At 36.1% G+C, this 21,533-nt stretch overlaps 1 protein-coding gene across 6 annotated transcripts in view; it reads right to left on the reverse strand.

The window, feature by feature from the left end:
- Positions 1–21,533, reverse strand: part of CPQ (carboxypeptidase Q) — a 475,775-nt gene that overhangs the window by 271,823 nt on the left and 182,419 nt on the right. For 5 of the 6 annotated variants that reach the window (XM_022584747.2, XM_022584750.2, XM_022584748.2 and 2 more), the window contains exon 5: positions 1,147–1,354. In XM_022584747.2, the coding sequence (XP_022440455.1) occupies positions 1,147–1,354 (208 nt within the window). The remainder of the gene's footprint in view (positions 1–1,146; positions 1,355–21,533) is intronic. The other variant, XM_089898876.1, reaches the window with a different exon arrangement.

The raw sequence follows: 21,533 nt of genomic DNA on the forward strand, positions 1-21,533 counted from the left end.
TCTTGCTTTTCCGTTATTCCTGTGGCCGTAACCCCAGGGTTGACGCATGCCCAGGTCCAGGGAGCAGGTCATTTAGGAAGGGAGAAAAGGGTCCCAAAACGTAAAACGCATCTTTACCGCAGCGCAACCCTTTAAGTGTGAGAGAGGCCCTGAGTCAGGACACGCGCAGAAGGACTGTTTCTCCATTACTATGTGCCTGTTCCTTCATCCCACTGACGTTCTTAAACAAAATACAAGTCTGAACTGCCCAAACAGCTATATTTTTAAGTGCTATTTTCAGAATTTCAATAACTACTAATAAAGAAGGTTTGTACCAGAAACCTTATGAAAACCATCTTTTGTACACTTGATGTCATAGGAAGTAAACTGACATGACATTCAATGAGTGCATGTGATGCGACAAACACTATAGTAGGAGGCTATCCGAGATACATTATCTAGTCTAGTCCTCATAGTAATCCTGTTCCTTACATACACCATCCCTGTCTTTGTAGATAAATTCTCTAAGACTTAGAGAATAAGTAACTTGCTGAAGTCATTTAAGCTTCGGCTAGTATACAGTTTGAATACGCATCTAAGACTATTTGAAGTTTCCAAAAAAAAAACCCCAAAAACCCTCTAAAGGTTTCACAGAAACTGTGCTCTATAGCTTGGATTAATATTCACAAGGTCCTGGGTTTGAGTCCTTTCTCAGCCATTTACTAGCTGTATGGACCTTAGGCAAGTGAGTTTCCTTTAGGTTAATTTCCTCACCCGCAAAATGAAGAAAACAGACTTATTTCACAGAGCTTTGAAAGGATGGAGGAAGGTAAGTCACACAATAAGCACGCCGTCAACTACTGGTATGATCTCAAATGCCAAGTGGCTCCAAATGGAAGAAATACAACACATATGGACAAATACTGCCCTCAACTATTCGGAGTTGAATTTCCACACAGTGGATCATATTATGCCCTTCAGTTAGTCCTGCCCTTCTTCGGTCAAAGTAGTAAACTCTCGAAGGAAAAACAAAAAAATGTCTGCCGTTAAGGAGTCTATGAAGACACTCTCTGCAGACTCATTCTCTCTTTCCTAAACTGTCTCTAAAAACTAAAACTTGACCACAGCACCTTATTCCCAGACAGCCCATCCCTTGCCTTCACTCACCTGCTCCGGATACTTGCTACCGATGATCTCTGCTACGGTGTTGAAGGAATCAGCATCTGGGTAGTTCTTTGCCCCCATCTTCAGCTGAATGACAATTCTGCTCCCACGAGAAGCCATTCTTGACATCATCTCTGCATCTTCCACCGTAATACAAGCTGTTGGGATCTTTGGCACACCATCCTGGTATTCCTGAATACCTGTGTGAGGGCTTGAGAAAAGAAGCCACCAGGTTACCTGGAAAGTGGAAATGGACCAAAAAAGTATTTTTTAAAAGACTTTCACTGATCTCTGTTTTCATGTGAGGAAGGGAAAGGGTGGGCAATATTGGTTTACTTGCTTTTGATGTGAATGTAATTTTTCTTTTTGATAAAAATAACTTAGAAACTTCAATTTAATAAAAATTTCATTGAAAACATTACATGAAGTTTATTACTTCATTACATGACGTCTAGGCTGCAGACTAGAAGGCCCACACATCTGGAAGAAAACTGGTACAACCAGCACTCTGGTCACTGACTGGCTCGAGAGCTACTCTCTTCCCACCCAAACACAGAGGTCTGCATATGTGGCCCTGCATAGGGGTAGAACACTGTGTACGAAAACCACAGAACAACATCTGGGGAAATGTTTGGATTCCCAGGAAGAAAAGTGCCAGATAAACCCAGGTCTGTGATTTCACTGCCACAAGAAAAAGAAAACTATTATGATTTTGGCGTGAAGGGGGAAATATCACCCCAAATGGTCAAGTTTTTTCTGCTAATTTCCAGATGCTTCTCACATCACTGGAAACACTTGTGACTGAAGTTGATATTAATCTAAATTGGAGTTGATATTGATTCAACCTCTCCCCATGCTGAGTTTATCAAATTCACTTTCTAGAACTGTTCTTTCAAACTGTCCCCTTTTACCTCTGAGGTAAAACTCCAAACCACACCACCACAACTCGCTCAGGACCACAGCTTCTGAGCGCTCACCATATCCCATCAGTCTGTTCCTGTCTTCTGTGGAAGCACAAGCTAACAGCCTCCCTTTCCAAATTAAGTTTTCTTTTTGTACTTCCATACTCGTTTCAGGTTGTCTCATATTCAGAGAAAAGCCTTTTTCCTCCTTTGAGCCATAACACATTTCTCTCCTGTACAAGTGACTCCAATCTGCACGTGCATAAACACGATGATCCAGTCTTATCACTGATTTCTCGGTGTGACTGTTATTGCTGTGACCGTGTATCAGGTGACTATTTACTGACTTAGAGAAACTGCATGACAAAGTGATTAAGAATACAGGTTCTGGAGCAAGACTGTCTGGGTTCAAATCTGGGCTGTGCTACTTATTGCTAATTGGCCTTGGGCAAGTTACACGTCTTTGCTTCAGTGGCTTCAGCTATGATTGGCAATGATAATTATAATACCTATTTCATAGTTATTTTGCAAATTTAGTTAACTTATACAGATAACTCACTTACCCTGGAACATAGTAAGCCCTTAATAAATGTTAAATATTTATTATACTAACTTATCTATTACATTAACCCTGCAGAGAGCGACTGTGTAATCTCAAGTCCTTAGACTTAGACCATCTAAATACATCCTTTATGGACATTTCTTAACTGCTGACTGAAAATTATATTCTTCATTAGAGAGAGACAAATGACTTATAAATTCAAAACTTATAAAGCAGAAACCCTGAATCTGAATCCCTGTTCTGGAATATGCCTAATCCACTCTATCTTCCAGTTTAGGTCACATCCTGGCTTTACCATTCTCCACCTGCCTGACACCAAGCAACTTAGATTACCTCTCTGTTTCTGAGTTTCCACATCTGAAAAGTAGAGAATAATATTAGTATTGACCTCATAAGATTGCTATGAGGAATATAAGAGATAGTATATGTAAAGGATTTTAAAGTGCTTGGCATATAGGAATTACTTAGCAAACATTAGTTGTTATTATTAGTTGTTATTATTAGTTGTTATTATTATTTCTTCAGTGTTTGATTGAAAATAACTCTCTTGGAAAAATTACAATTGACTTTATTAAATTTTTTTAGATCTACAACTTTAAGAGTAAATTCATCTCAGACTTTTATACTGTCATTAACAACAATAAGACTAAATTGATCTCAGGCGTTTATACTGTCATTAAGAATACAAAAGCAAAAGGATTCATTTACACCATAATTTCACAAAAAAGGAAACCCTGAAATATTTCCAACTCCCACAGGTTAAAAATAAAAAACGAAAACAAAAATAGCCTGACCAAGAGAGAGGGGCAGGACTAAATTTCATTCCTAATTTCTATAATTCAGTTGAAATGGCAGAAGAGAGAGAAGAAAAAGTCAAATTCTTGAATTCTATTCCATATTGATGACAGACCCCACATGAGCAAAACTCAACCAACGTGTTTCATATCATATTCATGGGCAGATCTCAGTAAGGAGACTATTACAGGCACAGCATCAGAGAGATGTACCTTCTTGCAAAACAGAGGAACCCAGCCAGCTCCACAAGACTGTGAGACAGAAGGAAGATGGTCAAAATGCTTAGAGGAATAAAACCACGTGATTTTTTAACATCCACAGCATATAGGAAGGGCTTTCAGGTAATTTCTCTAAGACACAAAAATGTAAAGACCTGCCTGTAAAATAAATAGAAAAGAGAATTCAATATACCTAAAAAAAATTTTATACTTAATATTTTTGTTACCTAGAAAGTACTGCATAAATACTAGTTTCATTATTATTAGATATTTTGTAACCTAAAGTAATCATCAAAAATATATTTGTTCCCTTTTTTCCTTTCTGATCTTGTTCTTCTGTATAAGTTACAATTTTCTGCTAATGTACAGTTATTTCATCACCTTAATTTGTTTTTTTCTTATATGCTACTCGAATCTTTACAATTTCTAAAAGGAATTATGTATTAAGTAAGATGAAAATCTACCTTGGAATAACAAAAATGTTACAATAGATAATTTCTTTAATAAAAATGATAATAATGATAAAGATATGGAGGAACATAAAAATCACTGATAAATGAAGATGGTAACTTTAACCAACAAAATGCTCTATCCATTTTACTAACTAAATATTGTTTTGAGTTTAAGCCTCAATGGGAAACATTTCTGATTAACTGGACTGGAAAGTATTTAAAGATCATCTGACCCAAGATCTCTGTCTTCTCAGTCACAAATATCCTAAGTTTCTATTAGTAACTCTGTTAAACTATGCTAATCTCTCATTACCCTCAGAGCCCAACATCCTCTTATTAGAACAGAACTGAAGATATAACTAATAGCACATGGTACAGACTGAATGTTTGTGTCCCTCCAAAAGTTATATGTTGGAATTCTAACCCCACATGGTGATGGTTTTAGGAGGTGGGGTCTTTGGCAAGTGACTAGGTCATGAGGACATAGCCTACCTGCGTGGTATTAGTACCCTTATAAAAGTGGCCCCAGAAAGATCCCTCACTCCTTCCACCACATGAGGTTACAGTGAAAAAATAGTTGTCTAGGAAGCGGGTGCTCGCCAGACACTGAGTGTGCAGGCACCATGATCTTGGGACTTCCCAGCCTACAAAACTGTAAGACTGTTGGTTGTTCATAAGACCCCAGTCCATAGTATTTTTGTTATAAAAGCCTAAACAAACTAGACAGCATATTTTGTCAGAAGGGAAACAAGATAAAGCCATTTGAATTATTTAATATCCATTCTTTTTTTTTTTTTTGATGTGGACCATTTTTAAAGTCTTTATTGAATTTCTTACAATATTGCTTCTAATATTTTATGTTTTGGGGTTTTTTTGTCTGCAAGGCATGTGGGATCTTAGCTCCTCAACCAGTGATTGAACCCACACCTCCTGCATTGGAAGGTGAAGTCTTAACCACTGGACCACCAGGGAAGTCCCTAATTTGCATCCTTGATTAAAACTCTGGGGGAAAAAAAGGAATGGTTGATTTCTTTCTTGACATGAAGAAAATATTTTTAAAACAAAGCATCAGATAATCATACAAAGGTCAGATCACGATGGCAGAGTAGGAGGATGTGGAGCTCACCTCCCCCCACAAACACATCAAAAATACATCTACACGTGGAACAATTATCATGGAAAACTACCTGGAAACTGGCAGAAGAACTCCTGTACAACCAAAGCTGCAAGGAAGATTTCCACATGACTGGGTAAGGATGGAAAAAAGGCATAGGGTTGGGACCTCCACCGCTGGGAGGGATCTGAAAGAAAAAGAAGGTCTTCACAGGCAGACCCTCGCCCTGGGGACTGAGTAGGCTGAGCGACAGACTGGGTGTCCCAGTCTTGGGGTCCTACATGGAGAAGACAAGCCCTCTTGGGTGCTGGGAGAACCGCAGGAACTGGAGAAGCCTAGACTCTACTCATAAAGAGTGTGCAGGTGCTGGCTTGCCAACAAACAGAGTGGAGAGAGCTCTGCATGGTGGCTGCCACCTCACCACTCTTCTGAATCCAAGTGGGGTGAACACCCCGGCCCTGCCCACTCCACACCACATCTTGGCACTGGGTCTGAGGTGGACAGGCCCTGGGAGAAGACTCAATCTAGAGATGCAGAGGAGGCTAGGGGGTGTGGGGTATGGTCTAGGTGGGGCAGCTGCAACCAGTGCTGGCACTAACTCAGTCTGCACTAATGAAGCAGCCCACTTCAATTTCAGCCACAGTGCCCCAACTCCCAACCCCCACCTAGCGAATGCTCCAGCCCCACCCACTCCACACCACAGCCTTGCCCTAGATCACACAATGCTAGATGACATTGTACTAGATGACTACAACAGGGGAAGGGACACAACTTGGGTTGCGACTGAGTGGACCTGCAGACACCTACACAGGCAATACCGTCAGATCTCTGTGAGTGCACAAGCCTCACTTACTTTGGGGCAAAACACACACTCAAAGGGAACAGAGTCTGCTTGAGCCCAACCCTCAGGACTTCTGCTCCAGCAACTGGGGAGCAGACCCCACCCCAACAGGCCAGCGATAGCTATGGAGCAGAGAGAAAGTTCCACCTCACATGCTGCATAGGCTTTCAATCCTCCAACACCAACTACACTCCCTACCAAGGTGATGGTGGCCAGCACACCCCGAGGAAAGACATGGCTGGTGTCTGCATCAGAACCAGCCCTCACACCAAAGACATTGGATAAACACAGTCTACATAGGGACACTCCCACATAAAAACACCCCTTCAAGACCACAATAGGTAACTATTCCTCCTAAATTCACAGAGACAGAGAAAGTTGAGTAAAATGAAAAGGCAGAGGAACTACTCCCAATTAAAAGAGCAAGAGAAAACACCTGAAAAACTAAATAATGAGACAGAGATCATCAGTCTACCAGACGCTGAATTCAAAAAGGAGGTAATAAAAGTGCTAAATGAATTAAGAAAGATTATTAATATAAATGCAGATCATTGTAACAAGGAACGAGAAACTATAAAGATGACCCAATCAAAAATAGATAATTCAATTTCTGAGATTAGAAAGCAATCTAGAAGCAATGAATAGCTGAGTAAATGACACAGAAGAACAGAAGAACAAATAAGTGATCTGGAAAATAGAATAAGGGAAATTGCCCAATTAGAAGAGCAGACAGAAAAACAAATGGAAAAAAAAAGCAACATACAAGATCTCTGGGATAATATGCCAACTTACACATAATAGGGGTTCCAGAAGGAGAAGAGAGAGAGAAGGGGATCAAAAATGTATTTGAAAAAATTATGGCTGGAAACTTCCTGAACCTAAAGAAAGAACCAGATATCCAGGTACAGGAAGAACAGAAAGTCCCAAACAAGATGAACCAAGACAGACCCACACCAAGGCATATCATAATTAAAATAGTAAAAGTTAATTCTAAAGGCAGCAAGAGAAAAACAAAGTGTCACTTAAAAGGGAACCCCCATAAAGGCTATCAGCTGATTTCTCTGCAGAAACTTGGTGGGCCAGAAGTGTGTGGCATGATATATTCAAAGTCCTGAAAGGGAAAAATCTGCAACCTAGGATATTCTATCCAGCAAGATTATCATTTAGAAGAGAAGAAGAGATAAAGAATTTATCAGACAAGAAAATCTAAAAGAATTCAGCAATACTTAACCTACCCTAAAAGAAATGTTGAAAGATCTTATCTAAATGGAAAAGAAGCAAGAATCCATAGGAAAGGAAAAATCCTAACTGGAAAGGCAAATACAGACTAAGGGGTGAAGATCACTTAAGTAAGCCAGATTTTTTTTTAAGTTGTAAAAGTGACTATAACTACAATAAACAGTAAAAGGGATAAGCATGAAGATACAAAATAGGACATCCAAAACACAAAATGTGGCGGAGGGGAGTAAAAAATGTAGATCTTTTAGAATGTGTCTGAACTTAAATGATGATCACTTTAAAGCAACTATATATAGTTATAAGTCAACATACATGAACCCCATGGTGACAACAAATCCAAACCCACCAAAAAACCAAAAAGAAAGGAACTGAAGCATACTACAAAAAAAAAAATCATCAAACCACAATAGGAAAAACAAAAAGAAGAAATGAACAAAGAAAGACTCCAAAAACAACTGGAAAACAAGGAATAAAGTAGTACATACCTATCAATAATCACATCAAATGTCAGTGGACTAAATGTTCTGACCAAAAGACATAGAGTGACTTAGTGGATTAAAAAAAAAAAAGCAAGAACCTTCAATATGCTGCCTACAAGAGACTCACTTCAGGGCAAAAGACACATGCAGACTGAAAGTGAGAGGATGGGAAAAGACATGTCATGCAAATGGAAATGACAAAAAAGAGGGGGTAGCAATATTCGTATCAGACAAAATAGACTTTAAAACCAAGGCCATAAGAAAGACTAGAAAAGCATTATATAATGATAAAGGGATCAATACAAGAAGATATTATACTTGTTAACATACATACATCCAATACAGCAGCACCTAAATATATAAAGCAAATACTAAGAGACATAAAGGGAGAAATTGACAATAATACAATAATAGTAGGACTTTAACACCCTACTGACATCAATGGACAGATCATCCAGACAGAAAATCAATAAGGTAAGAGAGGTCCTAAATGACACAATAGACTAGTTGGACTTAATTGATATCTACAGGACATTACACCCCCCAAAAAACAGAAGACACATTCTCTCAAAGCATGCATGGAACATTCTCCAGGATAGACCATACACTGAGTCACAAAACAAGCCTCCACAAATGTAAAAGGATAGAAATAATATCAAGCATCTTTTCCAACCACAACAGTAAGAAACTAAAAATCAACTACAGAAAGAAAAATGAGAAAAGAACAAACATGTGGAAGCTAAACAATATGCTACTAAGAAACCAGTAGTCCAATGATAAAATCAAAGAAGAAATCAAAAAAAAATCTCAAGACAAACGAAAATGAAAACACAACTTTACAAAATCGATGGGATGCAGCAAAAGCAGTTCTAAAAGGGAAGTTCATAGCAATACAGGCCTTCCTCAAGAAAAAAGAAAAATCTCAAATAAACAACCTAACCTACCATCTAAGATAATTACCAAAAAGAGAGCAAATGAACCCTAAAGTCAGCAGAAGAAAGGAAATAATAAAGATCAGAGAGGAAATAAATAAAACAGAGATCAGAAAAACAATAGAAAGAAATCAATGAAACCAACAGCTGCTTATATTTTTTAAAGATAAAGAAAATTGACAAACTTTTACCCAGGCTAAGCAAGAAGAAAAGAGGGAGGGCACTGCTAATTATTAGAGAAATGCAAATCAAAACCACAATAAGGTATCACCTCACACCAACAGAATAGCTATCATTAAAAAGTTTACAAATAACAAATGTTGGAGAGGATGTGGAGAAAAGGGAATACACTGTTGGTGGGAATGTAAATTGGTGCAGCCACTATGGAAAACAGTATGGAGGTTCCTTAAAAAACTAAAAATAGAACTACCATATGATCCAGAAACTCCACTCCTGGGTATATACCCAGAAAAAACAAAAGCACTAATTTGAAAAGATACATGCACCTCAATGTTCACAGCAGCAGTATTTACAACAGCTAACACATGGAAGCAACCCAAATGCCCACCAACAGACAACTGGCTTAAGAAGATGTGGGGGGTGTGTGTGTGTGTGTGTGTGTGTGTGTGTGTGTATATATATATATATACACACACACACACACACACACACACACACAATGATACATAAACAATGGAATATTGCCCAGCCATAAAAAAGAATGAAATATTGCCATTTGCACCAACGCAGATGGACCTAGAGAACATTATACCTAGTGAAATAAGTCAGAGAAAGACAAACACTGTATGATATCACTCACATGTGGAATGTAAAAAGTAATACAAATGAATCTATATACAACACAGAAACAGACTCACAGACATAGAAAACAAACTTATGACTACCAAAGTGGAGGGAAGGAGAGACACATTAGAGGTATGGGATTAACAGATACAAACTACTATATACAAAATAGATAAGCAACAAGGATTTACTGTATAGCATAGGGAATTACACCCAATATCTTGTAATAACATAGTAGAACATAATCTGGAAAAAAAACTGAATCACTATGCTGTACACCTGAAATTAACACAATATTGTAAGTCAACTATACTTCAATCAAAAAATTAAAAATTTAAAAATTAAAAATAAAGCATCAAAGCATGCATGGAACATTCTCCAGGATAGACCATACACTGAGTCACAAAACAAGCCTCCACAAATGTAAAAGGATAGAAATAATACCAAGCATTATTGGTATTATTCCTTATTGGTATTATTGGTATTATTCTAGTGTTTCCTTCAGTACTTAGCTTAGAATCAGCTAAGTACTGAAGGAAACACTAGAGCCATGTTCTCAAGGTGTTTTCTGCAGAATACTAGGTCTAAGAAACCTTGTAAGGGGCAAAAGATTCCCTGTTGAGATACAGTCATGAAACACTGAGCGTTATTTCCCTGTTTTGAGGAGTCAAGAAGCACATTAGGCTATTGATAGGCTCTGAGAAGTAACATACCTAAGAAAAATGTTTGACTAACTAAGCATTCCCAAACTTAATTGACTATAGAACCTTTTTTTTGTAACACTTTTATCATTGCATAGTCTTATCTAAGAAATACATTGATTCACTCTCCTTAAAGGAGGACCAAGAAAATGCCTGGGCATTTTCCTTCAATGATCAATTCAAATAGCCCTTTCTCTGTGAAGACTTTTGAATACCACTAAGGCAGAGTTGGAGACTCACTCCCCTGTGTACCCCTGCTTCCCCCTCTATACTTCTGTCTATAATCCTAATGATATTGTTATATTCATGTGTTTAAACACCACCTATTACATATGAGCTCCTCAAGAGTCTCGACCATGTCTAATTATTCTTTGTACAGCAAGAACATGTAGCTTCTACCATATTTTAAGTATTTATAGTTCCTACCATATTTTTAAGTGTTCAACAAATACATATATTCTGTATATATATTTGTTGAACATACACACACACACACATATATATATATATCTCCTATTGGTTCTCTTTTTCTAAAGAATCCTGACTAAAAGTTAAATTTACTTTTATTTGCAGCCAAATATATTCCCAACATTTGCAACAACCAAAGTAGAAAAATCAGTATATTGCATATTTAAAAATTACAAATATTAGGGCTTCCCTGGTGGCACAGTGGTTGAGAGTACGCCTGCCGATGCAGGGGACATGGGTTTGTGCCCCAGTCCGGGAAGATCCCACATGCCACGGAGCAGCTGGGCCCATGAGCCATGGCCGCTGAGCCTGCGTGTCCGGAGCCCGTGCTCCGCAACGGGAGAGGCCACAACAGTGAGAAGCCCGCATACCGCAATAAATAAATAAATAAAATAAAATAAAATAAAAATTATAAATATTAAAACTTTCCTTTTAAAAACATACAGCTCCATATCAAGTAAATAAATCCAAATTACTGAAAGAAGGCATTATAGAAGATTCTTGGAAGATGGCAGAGTAAACCTGCCCTTCAAAAACTGCTCAAGGGAGTCCTGCAGGGTGAAATGAAAGGACACTAGACAGTAACCTGAAGCTATATAAAGAAATAAAGATCACACTAAAGATTAATAAATAGGCAATTATTAGAGCTATTTTTATTGTAATAATGGATTGTAGCTCCACTTTCAGTTTTTTGTAAGATTTAAGAGACTAATGCATTTAAAATAATTTTTAGTTTATGTATTGGGGCACATAATATACGAACACATAATTTTGTAACATCAACAACCAAAAAGGTTGGGGAAGGAGCTATAAAGGAACAGAGTTTTTATATGTCACTGAAGTTAAGTTAATCTAAATTCAAATTACTGTTATAACTTTAGAATGTTAAATGTAATCCCCATGGTAACCACAAAGAAAATAGCTCTAGAATATAAACAAAAGGAAATGAGAAAGAAATGTAAACATTCCACTACAAAATAATAAACTAAACATAAAAGAAGATAGTAATGCAGGAAATGAGGGACAAAAAAGCTAAAAGGTATAAAGAAAGCAAATAGCAAAATGACAGAAGTCCCTACTTATCAATAATTACTATAAATGTAAATGGATTAAACTCTCTAATCAAAAGACAAAGATTGGCAAAATTGATTTTTTAAGTGATTCAACCATCTCCTATCTACAAGAGACTTACTTTGAAGCCAAAGACACAAACATATTGAAAGTGAAAGAATGGAGAAAGATATTCCTTGCAAATAGTAAGCAAAGGAGAACAGAGATGGCTATACTAACATCACACAAAATAGACTTTGAATCAAAAAGAGTTTATAAGAGAAAAAGAAGGACATTATTTATTAATAAAAGGGTCGATACAGGAAGAAGATATGGCAATTATAAACATGTATGCACCTAATGACAGACTATCAATATATATGAAACAAACACTGACAGAATTAGAATTGAAGGTAGAAACAGACAGTTCTAAAATAATAGACTTCAATACTCAACTCTCAATAATGGACAACAAGCAGACTGAAGATAGGTAAGGAAATAGAGGACTTAATGCAGTAATGAAACTAAATCTAACAGACATATACAGACCACTCTACACAACAACAGCATACACATTCTTCTCAAGTCCACATGAAATGTTTTCCAGGGTAGACCAAATGTTAGGCCAAAAACTAAGTCTCAATAGCTTTAAAAAGATACATGTGCAAAGTATGTTCCACATACCACAGCAAAATAAAGTTAGAAATAAATATCAGAAGGAAAACTTGAAAATTCACAAATTTGTGGAAAGTAAATGACACACTCTTAACCAACCATTGGATCAAAGAAAAAAATCACAAGGGAAATTATAAAATATTTACAGAGGAGAGAAAACAAAAATACAACATACCAAAGCTTATGGGACACAGCAAAAGCAGTGCTAAGGGGAAAAATTATAGCTATAAATGCTTACATTAAAAAACAAGAAAGATCTCAAAAAGCAACCTAACTTTACAACTTAAGGAACTAGAAAGTAAAAAACAAACTAAACCCAAAGCTAGCAGAAGGAAGAAAATAAAGTTTAGACCAGAGATAAATGAAACAGAGAACAGAAAAACAACAGAGAAAATCAATGAAACCAAAAGTTGATTCTTTAAAAAGATCAACAAAATTAACAAACCTTTAGTTATCTGGACTAAGAAATAAAGAGAGAAGAATCAAATTTCTAAAATCATAAATGAAAGTGAGGACATTACTACCAATTGCACAAAAATAAAAAGGATTATAAGAGAGTACTATGAACAATTATATGTTACCAAATTGGATAACCTAGATGAAATAGACTAATTTCTAGAAACACAAAACCTACCAAGACTGAATCATGAAGAAATAGAAAATCTGAATACATCTGTAACTAATAAGAAAACTAAATCAGTAATCAAAAAAATTTCCCAACTGATGGCTTCAATGGTGGATTCTACCAAACATTTGAAGAACTAACACTAACCCTTCTCAAACTATTTCCAAAAAAATTTAAGAGGAGGGACTACTTCCTAGCTCATTCCATGAAGCCAGCATTACCCTGATACCAAAGCCAGGTAAAGACACTACAAGGAAAGAAAGCTACCGACAAATATCCCTTCATAACTTTGATGCAAAAATCCTCAACAAAATACTAGCAAACAGAATTCAGCAGCATATTAAAAGGATTATACACGATGACCAAGTGGGATTTATTTCTAGAATGTAAGGATGGTTCCACATACAAATTTGATCAGTGTAATATACCACATTAACGGAATGAAAGAAAAAGCCCACGTGATCACCTTATTTGATGAAGAAAAAAACATAACAAATGTCAAGACTCTCATGATAAAAACACTCAACAAACTAGTAACAGAAGGAAACTACTTCAACATAACTAAAGCCATATACGAAAAACCCACAGCAAACAACATACTCAATGGTGAAAGACTGAAAGTTTTTTCACTAAGATCATGAACGAGGCAAAAGGACACTTGCAATTTCTGTTTAACATAGTACTGGAAGTTCTTGGCAGAGCAACCAGGCAAGAAAATAAATAAATAAATAAAAGGCATCTAAATTAGAAAGATAGAAGTAAAATTATATCTGTTCACAGATCATATTATATGTAGAAAACCCTAAAGATTCCACACAAAAAAAACTATTGGAAATGAATTCAGCAAAGTAGCAGGATACAAAACCAACACACAAAAATCAATTGCATCTCTAGACATAAACAATGAACAAGCTGAAAAAAACAATTCCATTTACAATAACATCAAAAAGAATAGAATACTTGGGAATTAACTTAACCAAAGAGTTGAAGACTTGTACAATAAAAACTACAAAACAGGGCTTCCCTGGTGGCGCAGTGGTTGAGAGTCTGCCTGCCGATGCAGGGGACACGGGTTCGTGCCCTGATCCGGGAAGATCCCACATGCCGCGGAGCGGCTGGGCCCGTGAGCCATGGCCGCTGAGCCTGCGGGTCCGGAGCCTGTTGCTCCGCAACGGGAGAGGCCACAATAGTGAGAGGCCTGCATACCACCAAAAAAAAAAAACACACACACACAAAAAAAGTAAGGAAATTCTGACATATGCCACAACGTGGATGAATATTGAGGGCATTATGCTAAGTGAAGTAAGGCAGTCAAAAAAGACAAATATTGTATAATTCCACTTACATGAGGTACTGAGAACAGTCAAAATCATAGAGGCAGAAAGTAGAATGGTGGTTTCCAGGCGCTGGAGGAAGGGGACACTGGGGAGTTATTCTTTCATGGGTATAGAGTTTGAGATTTACAAGGTAAAAAGAGTTATGGAGATGGGTGATTTGATGGTTGTACAACATCATAAATGTATTTAATACCACTAAATTGTACACTTAAAATGGTTAGGTGTGGTTAATGGCTAATATTTAAAGCCATTACATACATAAATTATTAATAAAATAAAATCCAATATTGTGTAAATGGTGAGGGAAAGTATATATATATCCCATGCTGATGGTACTGTAAATTAGTTTGATATTTCTATAGTGTGATATCCCAGTATGTAGCAAGAACTATAAAAATTCTTACTTTTTTTCAGTTATTCTGCTTTGGAGAATAAACTCCATGGCAATACCATAAAATAAAAAAATAATAATTTATACTAGGATGTTCCCTGCCTCTGTGTATAAATGTGAAAATCTAGAAACAGTCCAGCAGAGGAACTTCAGGAGAGGTAGCAGGAAAATGAAAGGGTAGCACGGCAAGTAAATGGTCAAAAGCTATACATGGAAACATGTAGATAAAAATAATGTTAAGTAAAACTATGTGCATGATAAAGATTGATGTATATTGAGTCAAGAGTCACTTGATTCATTGAGAAATTAGTCATCCTATTAGACTGAAATCATGTGAACTGCAGCATTACCAATAAACAGAATTAAATCCTTAAAAGTCTGTGCCACAGTCTGTAAAATAACGGGGAAGCAAAGCCTGAAGCTATCACAGTAGCAATTTGAATACCTGAAATTCCAGGTCACAGGCATTTGAGCACCTGTGGCAAATTAATAGAAAAATATCTGTTGAAATTTTCCTTTCTTCCACCATCAATTACATGAAATCCTTACAGCTGAATCCTGCTGCAGTGCCAGTCTATCGTCGTGCCATCTAGGCAGAACTTCAAAGCTAATATTTTCTTGATGTCAATCACATTTGCGTTCAAGGGCTCTTCCTGTGCATCTGGTAGTGTTTCAACTGTTTATTCACATTTGTGTACATCTTCTCAGCCTCTGAGTCAATAGGTACACGTTTTTAGTCTTCTAATCTTTAGAAAAGTCATATATGAGATCTCCACGCCACAATGATGTAGAGGAGCACAGAATGAATTCTGAAAAGGCTGCTGGCACAGATAGGAAATCAGCACTCAGTCACTTCAAAGGAGGAAAATAATGTCTACAAACAGCATCTATGCATCATTATCAGTAAGTTTGCTTAGATAATACATTTTGATGAAATAAAAATGGATGCTCTGCCCTTGGATTTAAAGATTTCCTCCCCTTGGCCCTTTTTAAAGCTTTACTTTGGTATCAGCTTTTTTCCCCTTATTTTAGGCACCATGAAAAGACATTTACTCAAATAGGTAGTGGAGCTTCGAACCCTACAGTATTAAGGAAAGGTGATCTTCTTGTTCCATGGATCCCTAAAACATAAACCCTTCTATCAAAAATGACAAAATACCATGAAGAGAAGTTAAACCCTCTAACAGAGCAGTCAATGGAATGTTCCAAAGAATTTAATGATAATAATAGCTAGCACTTACTGAGAACTTGCTATGGGGCTGGCAGTGTGCTGAGTGTTTTACATGCATTAATTCATTTACCAGTCACTGCAACCCTATGAAGTAAGAACTTGTCCCCACTTTACAGATGAGGAAGTTGAAGCACAGAGAGGCAAAGCCCACAGTCTCACAGCTAGAAGCTGACAAAACTAGAACTGAACCCTGGCAGTCCACACTCTTAAACTATATAGAATCTGTATTATTTTGCCACACATCACACTAGTAACAATGATGATGAAAGGCTGAAATTTTTAAAAATTTATCATTTTAATGATTACTGTTAACAGCAATAACTACTATCTATTGAATATGAAGATACATATTGAGCTAAGCAATTTCATACATTACCCTTATTTAATCTGCATCTCAATTCTGAGATAGGTGCCCATATACTCATTTCTGAAGTGAACTGACAAACACAGAGTTTGTGAATAGCTCAAGTGCTCTGGGTAAGAAATAGTGAACTTTGAGACCAAGATAGGCTAAGTTATACTATGAAAACAAACAGCCCCTAAGATTCTATTCATTAAAATGATATTTTTTTTTAATTTCAGCCTTTTAGAAAGATATAATTGACATAGGAAATCATAAGATATTTAAATATTACATCAAGATATCTGACATATGTATACATTGTGAAAGGATTCCTCCCTTGAGTTAATTAAAATATCCATCACCTCACATATTTACCCTTTTTTTTTTTTTTGGTGAGAACATTTAAATTCTGCTCTCTTAGCAAATTTCAAATATATAATACCGTTGACCCTTGAACAACATGGGTTTGAATGTTCAGGTCCACTTATATCATGGATTAGTTTTCAATAAATATGTACTACAGTACTACACAATCAGGAGTTGGTTGAATCCTCAGATGGGGAATCACATACATAGAGGGCCAACTGTAAAGTTATACGCAGATTTTCAACTGCATAGAGTCAGTGCCCCTAACCCTAGAGTTCTTCAAGGGTCAACTGTACAGTGTTATCAGTTACAGTCACCACGCTTTACATTAGATCCTCAGACCTTACTCATCTCACAGCTGAAGGTTTGAAACCTTTTACCAACCTCTTCCTATTCCCCTTCATCCCCACACACATGGGCCCTCACAATCACTTTTCTACTCTCTGTTTCTATCAGTTAGACCCTTTATTAGATTCCATATATAAGTGATGCATGCAGTATTTGTCTTTCTTTGTCTACCTTATTTCACTTAGCATAGTGCCCTCAAGATCCATTCGTGTTGTCACAAATGGCATGACCTCCCTCTTTCTTATGGCCAAATAAGATCCCATTGTGTGTGTGTTTGTGTATACACATATATATATACACACAAACACATATACACATATACATATCAACATCTTTATCCATTTATCTGTTAACAGACACATATATTGTTTATATATTTTGTCTATTGTGAATACTATTGCAATGAACATGTGGTTTCGGATATCTCTTTGATATCGTGTTTTTATTTCCTCTGGATGTATACCTAGAAGTGGAATTGCTGGATCATAGGTAGTTTTAGTTTTAGTTTTATGAGGAACCTCCATACTGCTTTTCATAGTGGCTGCACCAATTTACATTCCCACCAACAGTGAATAAGGGTTCCTTTTCTCCATATACTTGCCAACACTCATCTCTTTTCTGTTTGATGATAGGTATTCTAACAATACCTCATTGTGGTTTTGGTTTGCATTTCCCTGTTGGCCATATGTGTGTCTTCTTTAGAAAGAAATCTATTCAGTTCCTCTGCCCATTTTTAATCAAATTATTTGTTTTTTGGAAATTAACCCTTTAAGATATACACAATTTACAAATATTTTCTCCGATTCAGTAAACTGCCTTTTCATTTGTTGATGGTGTCCTTTACTGTGCAGAAGATTTTTAGTTTGATGTAGTCCAACTTGTTTATTTTTGCTTTTGTTGCTTTTGGTATCAAATCCAAAAAATCACTGGTAAGACCAATGTCAGGAGCTTACCGCTTATATTTTCTACTAAGAATTTTATGGATTCAGGTCTTACGTTCAAGCCTTTAATCCATTTCAGTTGATTTCTGTGTATGTGGTCTAAGACAGGGACCCAGTTTCATTCTTTTGCATGTGGCTGTCCAGTTTTCCTAACATTATTTATTGAAAAAAACCTACCCTTTCCCCATCATATATTCTTGGCACCATTGTGGTAAATTAATTGACCTTACATGCATGGGTTGATTTCTGGGCTCTCTATTCTGTTCCAGTGATCAATGTGTTTGTTTTCATACCAATACTGTACTGTTTTGATTACTATAGCTTTGTAATGTAGTTTGAAATCAAGCCATGTAATGCCTCAGGCTTTGTTCCTCTTTCTCAGGATTGCTTTGGCTATTAAAGGTCTTTAGTGGTTACATACAAATTTTAGGAATTTTTTTCTATTTATGTGAAAAGTGTCATTGAAATTTTGAGGGACTGCATTGAATCTGTAGATTGCTTTGCAAAGAATGAGCATTTTAACAATACTAATTCTTCTAATCCATGAGTAAAGAATATCTTTTCATTTGTGTCTTCTTCAATTTCTTTCATCAATGTCTTATAGTTTTCTGAGAACAGGTATTTACCTACTTGGTTATATTTATTCCTAGGTATTCTGTCCTTTTTTATGCAATTGTAAATGGGATTGTTTTCTTTTTCTGATAGTTCCTTATAGTTCCTTATTAGTGTGTACAGATGCAACTGATTTTTGTATATTTATCTCTTATTACAGTCTTTGGCTTATTGTCTGATATCAGTCTATATTGTCTGACATCAGTATTGCTACCTCTGCTTTCTTTCGGTTTACATTTACATGAGGTATATTTTTCTATCTCTTCACTTTCACTCTATTAAAGCTAAAGTGACTCTCTTTTAGGCAGAATATAGTTGGGTCTTGTTCTTTTTGTTTTGTTTTGTTTTTTATCTATTCAGCCACTGTATGTATTTTAATTGGAAAGTTTAGTTTACATTTAAAGTAATTATTTATAGGTATACTTATTGCCGTTTTGTGAATTGTTTTCCGGCTATTTTGTAATTCTTTTGTTTCTTTCTTCTTCTTTTGTTCTCTTCCTTTGTGATTTGATGATTCTCAGTAATGTTATGCTTAGAATCATTTTCTTTATCTTCTATGTATCTACTACAGGTTTTTGCTTTGTGGTTACAGTGAGGCTTACATAAAGCATCTTATGTTTATAACAGTCTATTTTAAACTCATAACAGCTTAACTTCAAACACATACTAAAGCTTTACATTTTTACTCTCTCCCCCCACCCACGTTTTATTTTTGATGTCACAATTTATATATTTTTACCTTGTGTACACATTAATCGATTTTTGTAGTTATAGTTATTTTACTACTTTTGTCTTTTAACCTTCATAATGGATTTATAAGTGATTTGCCCACCACCATTACAACACTGGAGTATTCTGAATTTAACTATATATTTACCTTTACCAGTGAGATTTATACTTTCTTAAGTTTTCCTGTCACTAATTGGCATCTTTTAAGTTCATCTTGAAGAATTCCCTTCAACACTTCTAGTAAGGCTGGTCTAGTGATGATGAACACTTTCAGCTTTTGCCTGTCTAGAAACTCTATCTTTCCTTCAATTATGAAGGACAACTTTACCAGGTAGTGTAGTCTTGGTTGACAGGTTTTTTTCTTCCCAAATTTTGAATATATCATGCTACTCCTTCTGGCTTGTCAAGTTTCTGCTGAAAAATATGCCTTTAATCTTATTGGGGTTCCCTTGTACACAACAAGCTGTTTTTTTCTTGCTGCTTTTAAGATTATCTCTTTGGCTTTAACTTTTGACAGTGTGATTATAATGTGTCCCAGTGTGGGTCTCTTTAGATTCTTCTTCTACAGAGCAGCTCTCTGGGATTCCTGTATCTGGATGTCTGTTTCTTTCCCCAGGTTAGGGAAGTTTTCAGCCATTATTTGTTTGAATAAGCTTTCTGCCCTTTTCTTTCTTCCTTCTCTTTCTGGAACTGCTATAATGCAAACACTGGTCCTCTTGATAGTCTCCCATAAGTCCCTCAAGCTGTCTTCACTCTTTTTCATTCTTTTTTCTTTTTGCTGCTCTGATTGGATAAATTCCAGTGCCCTGTCTTCAAGTTCACTGATCCCTTTTTCTGCTTGATCTTGTCTGCTATTGAACCCCTCATAGAAATGTTTAGTGGAGTTATTGTATTCTTCAGCTTTGTGATTTCTGTTTGGTATTTTCTTACATTTTCTATCTCTGCAGATATTCTCACTTTATTCATGCATTGTTCTCCTGACCTCAGTGAGGGCTTCATGACCATTGTTTTCAACTCTGAATACCATAGAGAGCCAAGAGGGACTAAGGGAAGACAAAAGGTAGATGGGAATCATGAGGGGACTGAGACTGGGCACCATAAGAAGATAGGAAAAACAAAATAAAGGATGGTAAAATCACACAAATAACTATGCAGCCATTAAACACTCTATTTTGATGAATATTTAGTGATACAAGAAAACAGTTAAAACATGTTTCAAAAGTGTGCATATACTCTAACCCCAACGGTATATATGCACATTTATGCAGCAAAAAATGACTCAAAAAATAGATGAAAAGGTAAAAGTTTTTTTATCCTCTGAACCTGAATATAAAGTGTAAGCTTTAATATTGCCTTATTCCCCTCTTTTTTCTACTTCTTTCTCCCTATATACCTTTCTGAATTGTCTTAAACTGATTAATAATGATGAGTTAAGCAGAGAGATTTTTCAAAGGATTAGATTATGCTGCTGAGTTTTGAGGAATTAATGGGTGTTCCTCCTCCATTCATTTTACATAGTTTCAATTAATAATCTGGCTTAAGAAATTGGGAAATTAAACTTTCCTTTCAAAGACAGAATATATTTTGAGTAAACTAGGAGAGCTAGGGCAGGTACAAGAAACATTACCAAGGACTTAGCATTCACACAAAATTCCACAAAAACAGGCTGAATTGTTGTCAAATGTGGAGAAAATTGGTGATGATATGGAATAAGTCCCTTTAAGGCAGAAGGGTGGGTGTGAAGGGCTGAAGAACAGCTCGAGTATAATATTTAGTTGATGTAAAATACTTTCATCTGGTGCTTTGAAGTAGACAGATTTTTTTTTTTTAATCACAAAGTATAAACAGGACATTAGTAAAATGGCATTTTATAAACATCTGGATAATGTGTTCCTAAGGCCTAGGCCTGAAAATTCAGGAATCAGCTGGCAATAATTCCAAATCTAACACTGATTAAAACACTTTCCAAACATCAAATCTCTGGTACTTGCTGTGGTTTCAGAGTGCACTGGAACATTCTATACATTTTAATCAATTTCATAAACACTACATTGAGGTATTTAACCTTAAATTTATAGTTTTAATTTTAAAGGTAAGGGTAACTAAAACCATCGAAAAGTAGATGGAAGTTACTCTAAAAAAATCAGTAATCAAACAGAAACTATTATTTCTACTTTTAGAACTATAATTAAGCTTCTGTGAGAAATTAGTATCTATTACTCTTTTAAATCATAA

This window comes from Delphinapterus leucas, chromosome 17 (genome assembly GCF_059928025.1).
Source record: "Delphinapterus leucas isolate spDelLeu-1000000601 "Yukka" chromosome 17, BTC_Dleu_Yukka2, whole genome shotgun sequence".
Lineage (NCBI taxonomy): Eukaryota > Metazoa > Chordata > Mammalia > Artiodactyla > Monodontidae > Delphinapterus > Delphinapterus leucas.